General features: G+C 41.6%; 1 protein-coding gene across 2 annotated transcripts in view; it reads left to right on the forward strand.

The window, feature by feature from the left end:
- Positions 1-1,755: 1,755 nt before the first annotated feature.
- kif13ba (kinesin family member 13Ba) overlaps positions 1,756-19,397 on the forward strand; it is a 33,944-nt gene continuing 16,302 nt past the window's right edge. The window contains exons 1-16 of one of the 2 annotated variants that reach the window (XM_027001444.2): positions 1,756-1,993; positions 2,996-3,133; positions 5,818-5,911; positions 12,905-12,920; positions 13,036-13,096; positions 13,522-13,614; positions 13,723-13,903; positions 14,396-14,483; positions 15,212-15,346; positions 16,779-16,891; positions 17,287-17,398; positions 17,628-17,840; positions 18,163-18,273; positions 18,383-18,517; positions 18,766-18,896; positions 19,251-19,337. In XM_027001444.2, the coding sequence (XP_026857245.2) occupies positions 3,064-3,133; positions 5,818-5,911; positions 12,905-12,920; positions 13,036-13,096; positions 13,522-13,614; positions 13,723-13,903; positions 14,396-14,483; positions 15,212-15,346; positions 16,779-16,891; positions 17,287-17,398; positions 17,628-17,840; positions 18,163-18,273; positions 18,383-18,517; positions 18,766-18,896; positions 19,251-19,337 (1,640 nt within the window). In that variant the 5' untranslated portion in view covers positions 1,756-1,993; positions 2,996-3,063. Of the gene's footprint in view, positions 3,134-5,817; positions 5,912-12,904; positions 12,921-13,035; positions 13,097-13,521; positions 13,615-13,722; positions 13,904-14,395; positions 14,484-15,211; positions 15,347-16,778; positions 16,892-17,286; positions 17,399-17,627; positions 17,841-18,162; positions 18,274-18,382; positions 18,518-18,765; positions 18,897-19,250; positions 19,338-19,397 lie in introns of both variants that reach the window. The other variant, XM_027001445.2, reaches the window with a different exon arrangement.

Here is a 19,397-nt window from a genome sequence, read left to right on the forward strand (position 1 = left end):
ATTAGACCTATTCATCACGTCATGCATATCTCTTTTTAATGAATATAAATGCATTTGGTTAACCCAATCATTTATTTATCAAATCATTCATATATATATATATATATGTATATATATATATATATATATATATATATATATATATATATATATATATATATATATATATACACACACACACACACACACACACACACACACACACACACACACACACACGCACACTTCATTACATTTTGTCTGTATTCCATTCTTAATGCAACTCCTTGGGCGTTGTATCTCATGCAGCAGGAATCACGATGTGCCATGAACACTATCTAGTCTCGTTACAGATCCGTTCATGGCCGAGATATCTACGTAATATAATTTGAGTTAGGAATATTTACAGAGTTGTTTATTCCTTTTTGATGTCTTTTCGGTTTACCTCAATGCAGCTAACACGCATTAAACACGCATTAAAGAAACCTGGGGCCTACATGGACACAGTGCTTCACTTCAAGATAGCTAGTAACAATTTCGCTTGTCCAAAATAACATTCGGTTATCTAAAACAACCAAATAAAACTTTAAAAACGGTCAGTCGACTACCATTGTTAATATGAAAGAACCGAATCGTTCGTGAACGACACATCGCTCACAGATACGTGTAACAGAGAAACTGCTGGAATGATTAAAATGTGTAAGTTATTTCCTGATTATCCAGTATTCATTATGATTTCATTCTTAGGTTTTCTGTAAAAGTCAGAATATCTTAATCTAAATGATCCCTGCCAAGTATGGGTGCTTGTAATGTATTAGTTACAGGCAGACAGTACCAACTATCAGCAACCAGAAGTCAAGTATCTTGGCCAAGAAACATTTTGTGACTCGCTAAAAGTCCATACACATCACACAAAGTACCTCTAACTCCTCTTACCACACATCCATGAACTGGGTGCTTGTTGCCTGGCAAATAAATTAAGGCTACCTGCTGTCGCAACAGCTCAAGGATAATATCGATTCTAAACATGGCCATGAAGAGTACGATGACAACAGTAGTGCTGCTGCTACGAAAAAGATGAGTACAACGACCAAACATAGATGTGAAAGGATGCAACGATGCGGCAACGTTTCTGTTCATTACCAGCAGATGTCGTCGTGACATGGTAGTTTGAATTGGATGTGCTGTTTCTAATTGCAAAATAAAAAATAGATATAAAACATAAGCAGAACTTAGAGGTTGTAGAATTAAAATGAATAATACATTCGATTCGTTCTTAGGTGTAAATAAAATACGGGTTTTGACAATACGATGCAATGAAATTAAGATATAATATTGTGACTTTTAAAGGCCATCAAAGTCCCTAGATTCAAAAGCAAATTCTTCTCGTCATTTACAAAATTATTCATTATGAATATCATAAAAATATCAGGCCCACTCTTCAGAGGAGGAGTGCATGTAAGCTGTGAAGCACATTTTTGGAGTATGCGCAGGATGTATGCTAACGTCGTCATGTTTATTCATTCCGTACAAAGCAATCCTATGGCGCAAATTATACTGTTGTTTAGCCTTAAAATCTAATAAATCATCGGAATTGGCAAATATATATTTATACTCATTATATTTTAGCATTCAAATAAAAATACACAAATACCTCTACTAATACTTGTAGGCTTAGATGAAGCGAGCTGATCGCTTGACCTCACCATGATGGTGATGAAGTCCAACTAAACCACAATCCAAACGCAGACTACGGGAACGAGAGACGCCCGCTATTGCATGCATTGGCCGCAGGATTTAAACAGGAACGCTCATGAACTGGCTTTATTTTCACTTTCCTGGATCTGTTAATATGACACAGACATTTAAAAAGTTAATGTCATCTCGGAAAAATACGAAGATTTGTCAAGGAGGATGGAAGTTTTTGTCGCAAGCAGCACTGTTTTAATAATGAAATTGGACCCGACCCGTTATCCAGCCAATATTGTGTAGCTATGTAACGTAAGCTAGCATTGTAAGCTAACAACATTATTACTTCGTCAATGCTTATGGCGGTTTGATTTGTTTTTCCAAAGTATCTACCATATTAATCCATATTTTATTTATTTTAGTCTGTTTGGATTGTTCGCGTGAACTTTGTGAAAGGAAGCTTTGGTTAGTAACACGCTAACCTAGCTAACTAACGGTAGCTGATTATAACTGCAAATAACGTTAGCTTGTTAACTGGCCAGCTAAATAGGTCACCTGAGGAAAGCTATTTATTGACTACCCCAGCTGAATATACAGTCGACCGAAAGAAGGAGCTGGTCGGCTAAAAGAGGGCACCCGGCGAGATAACTTTTCACTCCGATAACAAGATATCCAGTCCACATTAACAACCTGTCTCCGCAGTTATCTGTGGTGAGACTTAGCGTAAGCTAATATTACCGGCGGCAGGTTGGTGATGCTGCTAGCTAGCTAACTTTAGCTAACTAGTTAGCTGCATAGCTGGTTAAAAACTCGTTTAACTGGTTAAAAATCGCAGTTAAACTATAATTACAGGGAATTAATAATTCAGGCCCTACTTATTTTCATTCGACTGGCCAGGAGTTTCCGTCATGGTTATTTACAGTAGCATGTTTTGCCAGCATTAGTTGGACAACCAACTCGGACCTCGACTCGGACGCGAATCAAACGAAGTTGTTTAGTTAGTTAGTTAGCTAGCTAGCTAAGATAGCAAAGATGGCTAGCTAGCTTTCGGGCCGGAGTGTAGTTTAAGCTAACTTTTTTTTTTTGGTCAATATATTCTCTTGATAATTAACATACATTGTATATAAAGGAATTTCTCTCTCTCACTCCCAATGTTGGGAAGGAAGCAACCGAGTGAGGAAAATGCCTACCGCTCTGGGCTCTGCAATAGCGCTATGAATGCTCTCTAAAACGATGTATGCTAACTAGAAAGGAAACCTCCGCAGGAAACTTGAATTCAAGGATACTCGGGACTTCTTGATCTACCTAACTAGATGCTTTTGCTTAGGTTTGGCATCCAGACCATTTTTCTTTTGGGATAGACGTTCTGCCTTTTGTCTGCAACTAAAGGCAAACATGGGTGAAACCAATCTGAACGATTCTAACGTAAAGGTTGCTGTCAGGGTTCGCCCTATGAACCGTCGAGGTGAGTTACAAATGTCATCACCCTTAATAACTACAACACTGGATAAAGTGGAGAAGTTGATACGTTCAGTTTCAGTATTAGCCCGTTGTATGATTTGCTTGCACATTAAAGTATAGCTGTACTACTATCATGGAGGTGAATATAAATATCTGAAGAGATATATACTTGGTCAAAGTGTGAACTTGCGGTTTAAGTTTTACTACTGCGATTTATTCCTATGTAGACCCTTTATTTGAAAGTATTCTTACTATGCCATCATGCAAAATCATGTGTTTGTAGGAAAATACACAAAATATTCTATCACAGTAATTTGCTTGTAACCATTTCCCTTCTGGCAATGTTCATGCAATAGTTTGTCTTCCACATCTCAAAAAGATGACTTGGATTTTATGGAGGGCTGGGTAATTCTAATAGAAATAACTATTGTTGAAGAAATTATATAGCATCACAGCTTTCCCAGGATTCGGGAGGAATTAAATGTACACTACATTTGTTTGTGTTTTAGCAGGAGCATTGTTATCATTCAGAAATATCTATTCTTAGAGTGCTGATAATTGGCAGTTGAGTTGCAGCAGTCTCTGATTGGGCTTTTTGAGGTCTTCTGAAAGTGGAACTGTGTCGTGGTTGAACATGTGCCCTGGAAAATGAGAGCTGTTGAAGCAGACCAGATTTGTTGAGGTCAAGTGTCGGATTTGAGTGTAAAATTTGGTCACAAGACCCGTCCAGTAAAGTTTGTGTGCTTCCACAAACCACACAGACTAATACCATCCATGTTAACTGAAGTAATCATCTATGTTAACTGAAGTAATCATCTATGTTAACTGAAGTAATCATCTATGTTAACTGAAGTAATCATGTATGTTAACTGAAGTAATCATGTATTTAAGCTTTGAAGGGGAAAACATTTTCAGTTTTGGTCATACAGTTAGGCTTGTTATGCATACAATAACATTAATCCTTTTACTTAAGAAATATTTGTAAGCATTAACTTGCAGATTCTTATATTTAGGCTAGTTTTCAGTCTTTCTTCTCATGTCTGTATAGCTTGCTCCTTGCTATGGAGTAATTGTGTGTGTGTGTGTGTTTGTGTGTCTCTTGGACAAAAGCAGGAAGGGAGTCTGAATGGACTGTAGTGGACAATTTGCTAATTGCAAACCGAGCATGTTCCCATTACCATAGACATTTTTAGACCTTCAAAGAACAAGTTTGAATCCACACCTTTGTCTGACAACTGTGCCAAACATTTAAACAGCAGGGCAAGGGAATATCTAACTTGTTAATAATTTCCTGATGCTTCATGGTGAGGTTAAAGCTATGACATCACATTCTTATCTGTCTTAGATAAGAAGTATAGGGCTTGTACAGCTCATAACTAATCAAACACTACTTATTCTCCTATTTTAATTGGTTACAGTTATTTTAGTGTCCATTTAGAACATTTTCAGACCCTTTTTTTTGCCATGAATTGCAACTGACTACCTTCAACACAAATGCTACAACTTGAGCCTTAATAAATAAACATTAGTTTAGTTTTGCTCTTACCAGCTATTCACAGCTGTACTATCTCTACTACAGTACTGTCCTTTTCAGACCTGATTTTCCCACTTTAACCCAGCTCTGTGCCACACCCTTTATCCTCTAGTTTCTCCATTAGAAGCCACTAGTGGATGGAGGAAGCCTGTGTTTCCTCTTTGAGCATGAGGTGGTCATACATTCTGGTTTCATGGTGTGTCCTTTCCAAGGATTTCTAAGTCAGCTGTTTATTCTCTCATTTCCACATTGTTTTCCATCAGCAGTGTTAAAACAGTAAGAAACTTTGGTCTGAATAATGTTATTGGTGGAAGTGCATTTCCTTTCCGTGCATTCATATATGGTTAATCTAATGTTCTGATTTGTGTTCCACTTGGAATGTTTGTGACCCAAAACATTTCCTTCCTTTATGCTTTGGCTGTTTTGAATGTGAAAAACATAAAAAGGGTTTAGTTGCTATGTATATTGCCTGAACATGTGAATACATGCCTCAAATTCAGAAGTACCTGATGTTCAACCAGAGTGAAAATAATTACTGCAGTGCATATGAATTTGTAATGACTATTGGTATGTTGTAAAGAGATTTCTGGACTCTATAGAACCCACTAAAGTGACTAGGCAGATATAGGATAAACCCATACTTGGTAGTATAGCTGGTGAAAGCAATGATTAGGTCTGATGCTTCTGTTAACAAGATTCCCAAATGACTGGCATTTACCATTCACAAAAAAGACAAGGTTGTGACTTTGCTCTACTTAAACATATTTCTGTAGTCAGTTAACAGTGATTTCTCTGATTTGTGCCAAATATGTTGTCTTAAATGGTTCAATAAGCCATCGAAGGAGAGGTCAGATTTTAGAATCCCTTTACTCTGTTGTTGGTATATTCAGTTGTCTTCAGGTAATAATAATATCCTCTCTCTCACAGCATACCACAAAATGTTTCCATTTTGGTTTCATTATCATTCTTAAACAGCAGAATGAAAGGCCCAAAGACCTTTTGATAACCATGTGAACCAGCAGTATTATGAGGCAAATCATAAATCACAGTGAGATTACACTAATTTCCATCACTCTGTAGAAAATGCATTTTGCCTGGGTAATACAGCATGCTGATGTTTCTCCTCCATATTCTTCCTCTTTTCACCTTAAAAGAAAAGGAGCTGAACACAAGATGTGTCATAGAAATGGAGGGGAACCAGACCTTCCTGCACCCAACCAGTGGAAACCTGGGGAAGGCAGATTCAAGGTAAGCTCACATTGGCGCAATGGCTTCACACCCTGGATGGCTGTAATGGTTGTTCGTCAGATCCCTGAAGTTCGGTATTATCAGCCACAGGTCTAGAAGCCCCTTTGGCAGAGAGAAAACATATTTTGCACTTTTCCAAAGGAACAGTTAAAGGTGCTCATTGCAATAGCCAAAGATGATTATTTTAAAATAGTCAATTTGTGTTCCTATTCAGATTACATGCATGAATGAATGTTCGTCTTAGTCCTTGGAGTAACTGTTTATATTAAAGGATATTTTTATATGGATATTACATTTTATTGCTACTAACATCCAAAAAATCTTTTTTTTGTCATTCGCATAACATTTTATTTATTATTTATATGTTGCTTGTTATATATTATGTTAGTTAGATAGTGTTATACTTGGTGGTTATTTATAAAAATAAATAAATAAATAAAAAGGCAGCCACTGCACTGGTGGTTGTATTTGTGTTAATGGTCCGTGACAGGAATGGGTGACGAATCCTAATCCTCCTTTTTCCACGTGAAGGACGCCTATAAGCATTGCCAGTTAACCTCGACACTTTTATAGATCGGAGGTTTTCTGGATTCTTTCAAGATTTTCTGCCTGTGTAAAATGCATAGCATGAAATTATGAATTGGAGAGTGATGGATGCTTTTAATACATTACAGTGATATAATGCCACAGATAAAAACATTTTTTTTCTTCCATCTGCGTTAGTAATGCATTGAGTTTTGCTGACCTCAGTATGGATCCTGGTGTTGCTGGAGTTTTGTGTAGTAGAGGAATCGTGGTCTTGGCCACATAGTATGACGAGGGATGCTGCTGTCATCCTCTCGTTGGGCTACTAGTTAAACAGCTTCACTGTCCATGCTGTGTCATCCTGTTCGGATCCGGATTGTTTTTCGGAGACTGATGGGTGCAGCTCACAGCGCGCTGACCAGCGGAGAGCTCAGTATTCTTGATGGGCTTTGTGAGCGGTGAAGGTGCCATGGGGGTGGGCGGGCTAGCGGGAGTGCAGCCACACAATCCTCTCTTAGGCTGCATGCTGCTCCCTCCATCCTGCCATGTGTCAAGACATAACTCTCTTCTGTCTGACTCACTCTCTTTTCTCTGTCACTGTGGCAACGCATGGGGAGTTTAACCTTGGGTCATCCACAACTGAAGAACGGCATTCTGCAGGAGAGAGGAATATACAAGTTAGCTTTAGCATCTGTCGGCCATAAACTTTTTTTTCTCCCCCCCCCCCCCCCCCCCCCCGGCTTATATGGGGATAAACAAGAGAGCACAATTATTCCTGTCCCACTCCCTTTCTCTGGCTGTAGCAGGCAGACAAAGGGTGAGGTGGAACAGGTTTTAAACTTGGAAGTCAATGGCTGTGCCGCCTGCTGACTTCACACAACAGACAGTTTAATTGCAGAGCTGAGTTCATGAGTTCCGCAGTGTTGAATCGCTATCCCCGTTAATACACACCCCGCACAGTCCAGATGCCTCACATGGCTTAGTTCACATGTGCAGAACAGGAGCGCGTATATCTTTCCCACCAATTGATATTAATTGTTAGCCTATGTGTTAGACAGCACAAGACGCCTCTGTTCAAACAAGACATATTGGTTTCCTTTGTGACGCCATATTTGTACATGGTAGTGAAGCCTTACCAGGCTCGCCATCCTTTGTTTGAACGTAATGTTCACAGCTGGGCCTAAGGCAGCTCATACTGATGACTCATGGCATATGGGTCTTAGCGCCTGTTAAGTTTACAGTTAAGAATAGTGGTGCATACAGAAAATTTAAAGGTGTGTGTCCAAGCATCATGTCCTGTATAGGTTCTTGATTGTATTTGAATATTTTTTGAGTCAATTACTAGTGTTCAGGCCACATTGCTGTCACTGCTTGGAAGTGTGTGTGACTATTAATAAAGTTTTTTAAAAATGGTTTGAAGAAGAAGGTTAAAGGCTTTCCTGTCTGTGTTCTTTTATGCAGTCACGTTGTTTGTTAAAGGTGTGATGGTGCCATGTCTTCAAACTTCTTCTGTTGACCTGTTAAGAAGTAAAGCATTTTACTAGCCCATATCATTGTATACACCTCTGTATAGTAGATGTTAAGTTTTAAATCATTACAACCTGGTGGATTTTGGCTTGTTTTGTCAGTTGTAATTGTCATTGACAAAGACTTATCTTTTGGAGGTGTGGTTTTGAGAGATGCCCAGAGGTCTGTGTAATAGATAGGTGAAATTATTAATGTGTCATCAGCAACTATGTCTGTGCTGTACCCAGTGTCCTTATTTTCAACTCAAGTAATTATATATATTCTTACATATTGAAAACTAATGGTAACTCGGTTGTAAATTGACAGTTGGGCTCATGTCGGTAACTGAAAAGGCACCGAGGTTAATTGAATGACTTTAGTTTAATGCATGGGTGTCTGTTTTGCCCTGGAGGGCCGGAGTCCAACAAAGTATAGTGACTGCTTTGCTCAGACACACCTACTAAACCTGTCAATTGTTTGATGAGTTGAATCATGTGTGTTTAAGCAAGTCAAACACCAAACCACACTGGTCTCTGGCCCTGTCAGACCAGCGTTTGACACCTACGCAGCCTAATGTTAGTTAAAAACCGGATTCAATTGCTAAAGTTTGCAGAAGCAGACATTGACACCCCTGATTTAGTGAGCTTTAGGTTTAGCTATACTCTCAGAATGAAAAACAGGTTTCATCAGTTCACATAATACCCAAAGGCCAATTATGCAGTAATGTTTTGTATTCATCTTGTATTCACTTGTGTGAGAATGTCAGAAATGGTACTATTTAAATCCATAACATGGTTTGACTGTGATGTACCATTTGAGTGTCCTGCAGCAGTGTAGCATGTTCGTACAGTGAAAGAGACTCAACACACCACATCCTTGATTATGATTCTAACTGACAGTGTTCTGCATTTTGGGTCAGGAGAATATCTGGGCTATCTAGAGTTTCAGTCTTGGTGAATTCATTCTGTTCAAAAACTCTTCCTTGCTGAATTTCCATTTAATAAATGGCTGTCACAGGTTTTCTACTGCCTTTTTTGGCTTGTTAAGGTCAAAGTAGGCCAGGTCTTTGTGTGTATCCCACTGACCATGTATGCCAGGCTGTCTTCTGGTCCCAGTTTTTCCAGGTGCTCTCTATTCCTAAGCTTTAAATAATTAGCTTGTGCCTGGTTGACTGAAGTTGGGTCAGGCGTATAAATCATAATCTCTTCGTTCATGGGTTAGGACACTGCAAATGCCTGAAATGGAATAAAATTATTTAAATGATCTGACTGAGAAGATGGTGTGTGCTTGTGCATGCCTGTATGCATGAATGCATATATGAGTAAGCAAATGAACGCAGTGCATTCAGTCTCTCAGCCTTCTGTAGTTTTTGTCATGTAGGTCCGGGTGAGACTGAGTTTGGTGCATCATATAATTATCTCACTGACTTACCATGGCATTTGCATCTTTAAATAATTCTTTAAGGGGAATGCACTGAAGAGCTAAAATTGGTCATGCAAGCCAAGTGCTGCCAGTGCTACTGGAGCTGTAGAGACATCTGCTAATCGATGCCGAAAAGGGATGTTTTGTCTAAGAAAGAAATATTAAATCATGGTAGTGAAATTAAACAGGAATATTTACATTTACATTAATGGAATTTATCTGATGCTTTTATCGAAAGCGACTTACAATTATGACTGAGTACAACTTGAGCAGTTGAGGGTTAAGGGTCTTGCTCAGGGGCCCAACAGTGGCAACTTGGCAGTGGTGGGGCTTGAACTGGCAACCTTCCTATTACAAGTCAAGTACCTTAACCACTGAACTACCACTGCCCCTAATATGGTAATTCTGAATATGGTAATATTCAGAATATGGTAATTCTGAGACTGAATTTTCTGAGACACTTGTTCTGTCAATTCTATTTGTTCCACTAGTCATACATTTGCATGAACATGAACTCTCCCCTGACAGGTGTGTGTATGGTTGTTTAGCTTGTTGGTGATGAACATGAACTCTAAAAGGACAAAAGCTCAGCTCTCCCCCATTTTCCATGGGTGTGTGTGTGTGGGGTTGTTTAGCTTGTTGATCTGAGTATGTTGTACTTTTAAAATATTACAGAAAGGTGGCATTTCTGAGAATGTTCAGTGCTATAAAAGAGATACGGGAACTTTAAGAGGTGAAGGTGGGGCCAAGTCATATAATGCTTTTTGCCTTCTGCGGTGTAGAGCCTAGGAGCTGAAACTAGGCTACCACAGTTTGATGAAACTAATAATAGGTTTTATGTCATATTTATTTTATAGATTATTTTATTACAGTTATTGAAATCAAAGCTCATTACTGATTCTAGCTGCATAAAAGAACTTGGATTGCAAGAACTCCTTGGAATTAATGTTATGGGTCGCAGTTGAAAAAAGTCTTCTATGGCTGTACAGTGTTAACATTTCCAGTGTTACCTTCTAAGACATTAAATGCTAATGACAAAATGAATCAACACACTTTATGCTAGTGGCCCCTTCATTAATAAGTGATGGTGTGGGGGGGGGGGAATTTAAGACCTTTCTTTGTTTACTATTGAACCATCCAACCAATGTCTCATTTTTGACATTAGTCCTGCATGCACAGCTGTGCATGAGGGTAGGTTTTCCCTTAGAGAAAAATATGGGGGGTGCATGTGAGGGAGGGAGCAATTTTGTGCATGTGTTTGTCTATGTGGGTGTGTGTGTGCACAAATGCATTTGCGAGCGTGTGCATATGCACACGCACATGTATTTGCATGCCTATGTGTGCTGGCGCTGTGCAAGAGAGCAGCAATTGCACTGCAGCACACAATGAGGGAGGTTGCTCTCACAATCTCACTGTGAGGGCTATATGGCAGTGCTCAGGATGCTAGGGGCTTTGAGTGACATTGTGAGAGTGACCCTATAGTGAGTAAATACTAGAAAGCTAAAATAAACCGAAGACTGCGTAGCTAGGGTGATGCTCTTACTTGCTTATCTCCCTATGATTGGTGTGACCTGTCACAAAGGCATTTTAGGATAATAACAACCATATGCTTTGCTATGAGGATCAGCATAATTCATAACTAGATCACATAGAAAAGCTGACACAGGCTCTCTGAAGTGTAGCTGTGAGAAACAAGCCTTGGATTTCATCTTCAACTAAGTCATAATAAAAAATGGACACCCTTATTTAAATAACACAGAAACCCTTGTACATCACTATGTCTTTAACGAATACTGAGCCATGTCTTTAATTCTGATGGAGCACGAAGCAGTGCAGTCTAGTCATGGGCGGAAGCCGACGTGAGTGAGAGCCGGAGTGAGCCTGCTGCCAGCCGGCTGGATTTCAGCAGGGGGTTAATGGCTCCCATTAGCATAGTGTGCTTGGGATGTTCATGGAGAGCAAGGTCAGAGAGCTGAGTGCCAGTAGTTAGGCAGGGGGGTTAGGTGTTTTTGTGAAATATTAGGACATTTATTGCTTGCACTAATCCAAATTCTTCTCTGAAATAGATTGTAATTGACACTATCTATAATCTCCATATAGGCTAGAATTTCAAGGAAAGTTAATAGTCAAGCAAAAACAAGTAGATCTTTACTAGTATGTCAGCCATATACAGTGTGCTGTACACAGTGCATATCTCTATCTCTCTATATCTCTATCTCTTTGACACACACCTAGAAACCACCTGGCCTTTTGGTGCCTTGAGGTTAAAAATGTAGCTGTTCTGTCCCTGAAATGCAGATAGTGTCTCAGAAATAATTCAATACTAAAAACAAAGTGACTTTGTGTACATCTGTTTTAAAGGAGTCAAGGCTTTATGATAGCTTTTGGAAACAGTCACTCTTGATTCATCACAGTGTATAAGAAGAGAGTGAAGTGATATGATCATGGTCTAACAGTAGGCTATTCTCTGTCTTTGTAATTTGCTCACTGTCAGAACTGAGGGATTGCCCTTTAAAACTGGCCCCATATGACAGTGAGGTTCTGCCTCCTGTCAGCCTTTAACATGCCTGCTCCATCAGTTGACACCCCAAAATTCAGCCTGACACTTCCTGCAGGGGCTGTGAATCTCTCCTCAGCTATTTCTGGAATGTGACAGACGGCTTTGCCGTTCCGTTGTTACACAGGAAAAGAGCGCTGCATGACATGGCCTGGTTTTAAAGCTGAGCTTGGGGGTTGCTGGGACTGATTCTGGGCACGTTTTGCCCCCAGCACTCCCTCGCTCTGCTCCGCTCAGCCGGCAGTGCCCTTCCTGCACATGCTTCACTGACTTCTGTGAGGTCTTTCCGAGCTGCCCACCGCAACTGAGCAACTAAGTCAACTGAGAGGCCTCAATGATGTGCATTAGGACTGGTTTAATATGTAGTGTGCAGCATGTGGCTGAATGGCCTATTGGGTTTCCTTAGTGATGCACGGAAAATTTGGTTTTTGTTGACAAGGCAGAAGCAGGTTGACTTGAGAAGAGCTTTTGTTGTTCTCGAGCACCCGTTCTGGGTTTTGATGTTTTTGGTGTGGGCATGGAGAGGTCTGTGCTGTGCAATACCTTCAAACTCTCATGATGGCCATCACAGTTTTGAATCAAAGCTCCAAATCTGTATTTGCTCTGGACTCCCAACCCTTTCTCTCCCAACGATGATCTGTTTGTGTTCAGGTCCGCTGAGCAAAGTGCAGCCAACCACATGGTGTCACTCGGGGGTTTTTCTGTGAATAGGTGCACAGTTCCTGGGTCCTAGTGCCTTATGGGTCATGTTGAAAACAATGTGCTGTTTTGGTCAGGCTTGACACAGTGGGCTCCCAAAATGTGTGCAATATTTTGTTTACTTTTAATCCATTTTTGTAGAAAAACTGAGTAGATTTGCAGGAAAAAATGTAATGTACTTGTAGTCAGTCGCAGTTATGCCTGAATAATAATTGACTGAGGAGTTATTCTACTGTTATCTCTTTCTTTCCCATATGTATGACCACTCCATGCTGAATCTGTAGCAGAAATCAGCCCAAGGTAATCATATTTCAGTTTAAAAGAACCCTGAAAAAATCCTATGCTATTTAAAAAAATAATAAAATAAAAGTCAAATTGTGTTTTAACCTTTACTCATGCCTGTTTTGGGTCTTAGGTTTTTGCCTATGACTACTGTTTCTGGTCCATGGATGAATCAGAAAAGGAGAAATTTGCAGGTGAGTTATAAGTACTCCTTTTTCCTCTGTGTTCTTGGGTTAGGAGTGTTGTTCAGTAACTTGCTTTGTTGTTCAAGTATACCAGTGTTGGCAAGCAAAATCCTGTTTCTAATTTGGAGCCTTCTATTTAGGGGGTCGATAAGGCTTTTAGGAGCAGTGCTATGTAATCTTGAACTTTAAAAAGTTGTTTTCACATTGGTGGTACTGTCTTTCAAGGGAATGTGGTACACCCAGAAATGTTTTTATTATTATTGTCATAGATTTGCCACAGTTACAATGGCAGTGTTCTTGTAAAGCAAATATGGTAACTTTCTAAGAAAGTGACTTTGAATGGTGTCCTATAAGCAAAGCTTTGTTTATAACCTCCTCTGCTCTCTCCTGGTTTACTGACTCTTCACAGTAACTGTGGTTCACCTTTGTTGCAGGTCAAGATGTAGTGTTCCAGAGCCTTGGGGAGAGTCTTTTGCACAATGCGTTTCAGGGTTACAACGCCTGCATTTTTGCATACGGGCAGACCGGTATGACTGACTACCTGCGTAACATATCAACTACTGTGTTCACAGTGCTGATGTTTATTATTTCGGCTGTGTATTGATGCCATGGTCTCGCTGCTTGCATCGTTGTAGGCTCTGGGAAGTCATATACCATGATGGGTACAGTGGACCAGCCAGGCTTGATTCCACGGCTTTGCAGCTCGCTGTTTGAGCGCACTGTGCAACAGCAGAGAGAGGAGGAGAGCTTCACTGTGGAGGTCTCCTACATGGAGATCTACAATGAGAAAGTTCGTGACCTTCTAGACCCCAAAGGGTGAGCGGACCATCCTCCTTAGTGTAATCTGATATTATTCCCCTCTGGTTTGTTAAGTATCCCTTGAAATGTAACATTTAACATGTGACTGTTTACTGTAAAGGCCTTGTTGAGTAATTTACCCAGAATTCACCTTACTGGTGTATTAAGTTGCATGTCCTGGTAGCTGTGATGGAGTAATACACAAATCCAAATTCATGGCTACAAGTATTTGCAAAATCAGTTTGCGGTTTGAAATCTTATCATTGTGTTACAGAGCTAAAGTCCTTCAGCCTCTATCATAATATATTCCATTATGGGTTTGCATTCTTGAAAGAGCTTCACAATGTTAACACGAAGGTTAAAGTTGGCAGTTATGTACATGCAGTTATGTATGTCTTTCCAAGATGCCTGTAAATATTATGGGCGCTTATCAGTTTAGGTTCACAGTTCTTCAAAGCTTGTAACAGAACTTTTTAAAATGTTGTTTTTTTTTGTTTTTTTTTTACCCAGGAGTCGGCAGGCTCTGAAAGTTAGAGAACACAAAGTACTGGGACCATATGTAGATGGACTCTCCCGTCTAGCTGTGGCTAATTACAAGGTAACACTATACGGCTAGCTGTGGCTAGTTACATGGCAGCACTCTACGGCTAGCTGTGGCTATTTGCAAGGTAATACCAGAAGGATAGCTGTTTAACAGTGTTTTCACAGATATGTTACTGACAGTTTATATGGCAAACCAACAGAACAAAGAAATCCACCCATCTTGAAGTTTGTTCAGGACTTCATATTTGTGTCATCTTCAGTTCAGTGTTCAGTATTTCTTATTTTCAAATAAAACCACCTTATCACTCGCATCTGCCATGCAATGTGCTGAGAGAGTCAAAGGAAGCTTGTTGTGCTGTAGAATTATTTGCATTATGTCTGTTATGCTTGTTTACCGTCAATGAATGATGAAAATCACTCTCAAAGGAGATGATGGTTACAGTCGATTATGCTCTCTGGAGCCCATCAGTGGCAAGTAGAGATAATGGATCTTTCATGTAATTGACTGTGGAACTGGCAATCATGTGATGAATGTACCTTTCATCACTACATTGCGTTGCAGATTATCCATTTGCATGATCACTTATGCAAATTTGTAAGAGGAGCTTTGTCTCTACTGTTGAAAAATGCTGTACCCTGATGTTTGATTGTAGTGTTTAAATGCTAAAACCTAAGTAGAATGTCATTCCCAAGTGGAAATCCAGTATTTGTGTATATAATATCAGAACCAAATGTAATGAATATCAGAATATATCTGTGTTTTTCCTCTTTCATTTCCTAAAGGACATTGAGTCATTGATGTCTGAGGGGAACAAATCTCGTACAGTGGCTGCCACCAACATGAATGAGGAGAGCAGTCGCTCACATGCCGTTTTCAACATCATCCTCACACACACGCTAAAAGATCTGCAGTCTGGGGTAAGGCAGAGCCTGCGTGATCGCATCGCGGCTGTCTCTCACTCTGTCCTTGTCCTGCTCCGAATGCTAATGCTTTCCTTCCAGAGCGGGCGGTGCTTGCGGTTCAATATATTTTACATAAATGGTCCAGTCTGTTTGTTTCTCTTAAAACAGTGCTTTGTGCTCCCAGGTGTGGAGAGCCTGTGCCTTGCATATTTCAAAAAGTAAGAGTTTTGTTGTAGCCTGATAACTCAGTAGGCCTGGGTGGTGATGGAACCCTCCGCTTCAGCTCCCAATCTGAACGTCGTGGCTATTTTAGAAGAGGTGCATCAGGGTCAGTGAGGGCTGGGCAGAATGGGGGTGCCTCAGGACTGGCATTAGGAACCGCCCCTTTACCCTGCTGCACCCCGCGGCCTGCACTCAGCCACCCCTTATCTTTCTGGGCCTCGAGAGTTCAAAACGGAGGAAAATTGATTAATAAGTCATGTGTTTTCCTGACTCAGGCGTTAGCTGATCTCTGGCCCATTGCTCATGTCACCGTGTCCCTCTGCATTGTGCTCTCCTGCCAGTTGCCTGACTGCACTCATTTCCCTTCCTGATCAATTATTCAGTGATGGCTGAACAGAAGCGCCTGCTCAACAGGTGTATCGCACTAGAATGCAGATGTGGTTCTAAATATAGCAGCACTGCTCATTGTGTAAACAGACACACAAGTCTGTTTTTAAAAACCTTGCTAGTCCTACGTGTTTTATATGGTGGATGTCTGACACCCCCCCCCCCAGTCTCCAGTGCAGTAATAAGGACACATCTTTGTATGAGACTTTCCTATCTCAAAGACAGCCTGCCATTGTTGGACTTTGAGAGCGATCAGTGATGTCCAGATTCATATGTGCTGCACATGGGTCTGGTTGTACAAAGACATAAATGAAAGTGCAGGGAATGAACCCCACCACATATAGGAACCTCCTGCTTGTCTGCTCGGCGTGAGGCGCCAACTCCCTCAGTACAGATACAATCTTTGTTGCTCCGCTGCCCCGTAATCTCTGCTTCTCAGCCCTTCGCTCCGCCCATCCTCTCGCATCCCTTCCCTCTCATCACCACTTTATTTCTGATGCTAATGTGAGCGGTTGCGTTTATATTAAGGCCTCGGCCTGTCTGCCTCTTCATGCTGTGCTGGACTGGGGGGGGGGGACAATGAACTCTTGTGTCCTGGTTGGCATGGCCTTTGTTCCAGCTCAGTTTGACAGTTCAGTGTAGTTTGAGCAGCAGAGTCATTCATACACAAATATGCCTGTAGCCTCCCCATTTTCGTGGAAGAAGCATGCAGGAGGGAGCCTGACGAGCATGAAAATGCATTAAAAAGTAAAGTTTAAGTTAAGGTGAAGATGGATTCTCCCACTTTGACACAAGCACCCTGCAGGCTTACTCTCCCTCCCTGTGTCTCTCGCTGCAGGTCAGTGGGGAGAAGGTGAGCAAGCTGAGTCTGGTGGATCTGGCTGGCAGTGAGAGAGCAGCCAAGACCGGCGCCGCTGGCGAGAGGCTGAAGGAAGGCAGCAACATAAACAAGTATTTACATGCTACATCCTAAAGCACAATGGCCTTTTCTCCACCAGGTCGCACTGATGTGGTTTTGTCTGGTTTTGCACATCCGCTCATGGTCTAAGATTGTGAATATTGGTGTAATGGTGTCTTATTTTATGAGTGCTCATGGTGTTTAATTCTGCTGCACTTTTCCATGGCTAAGTGGCTTCATCCTTTCTGGAAAATCAGGCATGCGAAAGCGGCAGACTCATGAGGCACAGCTTGTCTTAATTTTGATCATTGGGTGGTTAAATCCAGACAAGAAGGGTGTGTGTGTGTGTGGAGTGAGAGAGGGTGTGTATGTGGGCACAGAGAGAGACTGTGCTCTCTTGCTTTTTTTCTTTCTGTTTTACTCACTCTCTCTTTGGCACGTGGGACAGGTCTCTAACCACTCTGGGGCTGGTGATCTCAGCGCTGGCTGACCAGGGTGCAGGCAAGAACAAGAGCAAGTTTGTGCCCTACCGAGACTCTGTTCTCACATGGCTGCTCAAGGTAACACCCGCAGACCTGCCTCATCAGCACAGGGGAAAATTTCCAGTGTTTTCCATTTTCCTCTTAGTCCTCCCTCCCTCTCTCTCTCTCTCTCTCGCTCTCTCTCTCTCTCTCTCGTCTCCCCCACCCACACTAACAATATAGAGATAACTGATGTATGTAACATTTCTCCAGCCACTGGACACCATGCTGTCTGTTAACCTGTTCCTTTCCTTTCTTCCACCTGCAGGACAGTTTAGGAGGGAACAGCCGGACTGCCATGGTGGCCACAGTGAGTCCAGCTGCCGATAACTACGACGAGACCCTCTCAACGCTGCGCTATGCCGACCGGGCGAAGAGCATCGTCAACCACGCTGTGGTGAACGAGGACCCCAATGCCAGGATCATTCGAGAGCTGAGAGAGGAGGTGGAGAAGCTCCGTGAGCAGCTCACGCAAGCTGAGGTACGCCTTGACCAAGCATTCCTCACTCAGTTTCAGACGGGAGGGGTTTTCCTCTCAGCTAATACCAGTCCAGCAATTCCTTGCAAATACCAACAAATCTGGTCACTGGGCTGGTGTGCCATATCTGTGGCCGACTGTTGGGAAGTCTCTAGAATGTTCTCCCCCATTCACACGACTTATTCGTTCATTTGGCTTGCTGGTGCTTTTTCTAGAACATTCCTAAGATGTCTTGGCTCTCCATTTTAACAGACTGGTGTTTATTGGAGAAAGTTAGGTCACTGAGACCTTGCAAGGGGGTTCTGAGCTTTTCTGTTTTCCCCAGTCCATGAAGGCTCCCGAGCTGAAGGAGAGGCTGGAAGAGTCTGAGAAGTTGATCCAGGAGATGACAGTCACTTGGGAGGAGAAGCTCAGGAAGACTGAAGAGGTTGCACAGGTAGCTAATTCGCACCTGAATGATGCGAGACCTTCAGCTTTAACGGAAACCCTGTGTTTATAAATATGGAGGTGAGAGCCCTGATACGATTCTCTCTTATTCTGCTCAGGAAAGGCAGAAGCAGCTGGAGAGTTTGGGCATCTCACTGCAGTCTTCAGGGATCCGTGTGGGAGAAGATAAATGTTTCTTAGTCAACCTCAATGCTGACCCCGCCCTCAACGAGCTACTGGTGTACTACTTAAAGGTACGCCACTGCCATTTTAGTCTTGAACATCAGGCAACAGGCAGGTGACAGAACAGCTCCTCCATGTAATATCTGCAAAATGACCCTAAAATCCTACATTTGTCCCAATAGTACAAGTGTAGTCTTTTATGTCTTAATACCTGTATGGATCACTTCTTTGTAGTACAAGTTCCCTTAAATTGCTGCATCTGAAAGGTGTACACAGGTGGGTGTAGGCTGTAGGTGATGGCGGTGTGGTTGTTTTGCAGGAACACACTAAGGTGGGTTCAGCAGACTCGCAGGACATTCAGCTGTGTGGGATGGGCATTCAGGCAGAGCACTGTGTGATCAACATCACCCCCGAGGGAGCGGTTTTCCTCAATCCCTACAGGAACTCCAGGTGATTCACAGTTTGCTCAGTAGCATCACTGCTGCATTCAATGAAACAATGTCGCAGTGTCTTTAAGTTCAGAACCACTATAGCTGAAAGTGCTGAAGTATGTATGTAAAACTGACTAATCTTTTCCAGCTCTTGTGGCTAGTCTTCCGGCTGTTTTAAGATACTAAAAATGTCACTTGAGAAATATGGTCTAAAGCCTTTAAATCTAAAGACTGTGCAGATTTGCAACATAGAAAGTCTTTTACAAAAACAATTAAAAAAAAAATGCTTTTATAACCCGACTGTTCATAATTCCCTTTCGATGTTTGTTCTGCCGACACCATTGTGATGCAAGCTGCTATCGTGTTGTTGCAGGACGTGTGTAAACGGCTCTCCGGTCACCAGTCAGCAGCAGCTGCAACACGGTGACCGCATCCTGTGGGGCAACAACCACTTCTTCAGGTCAGTCCCATTAGCAGAAAGGGATTTCCTATGGAGGGAAATCAGACCAAGCTATGTTTA

This window comes from Electrophorus electricus, chromosome 13 (assembly GCF_013358815.1).
Source record: "Electrophorus electricus isolate fEleEle1 chromosome 13, fEleEle1.pri, whole genome shotgun sequence".
NCBI lineage: Eukaryota > Metazoa > Chordata > Actinopteri > Gymnotiformes > Gymnotidae > Electrophorus > Electrophorus electricus.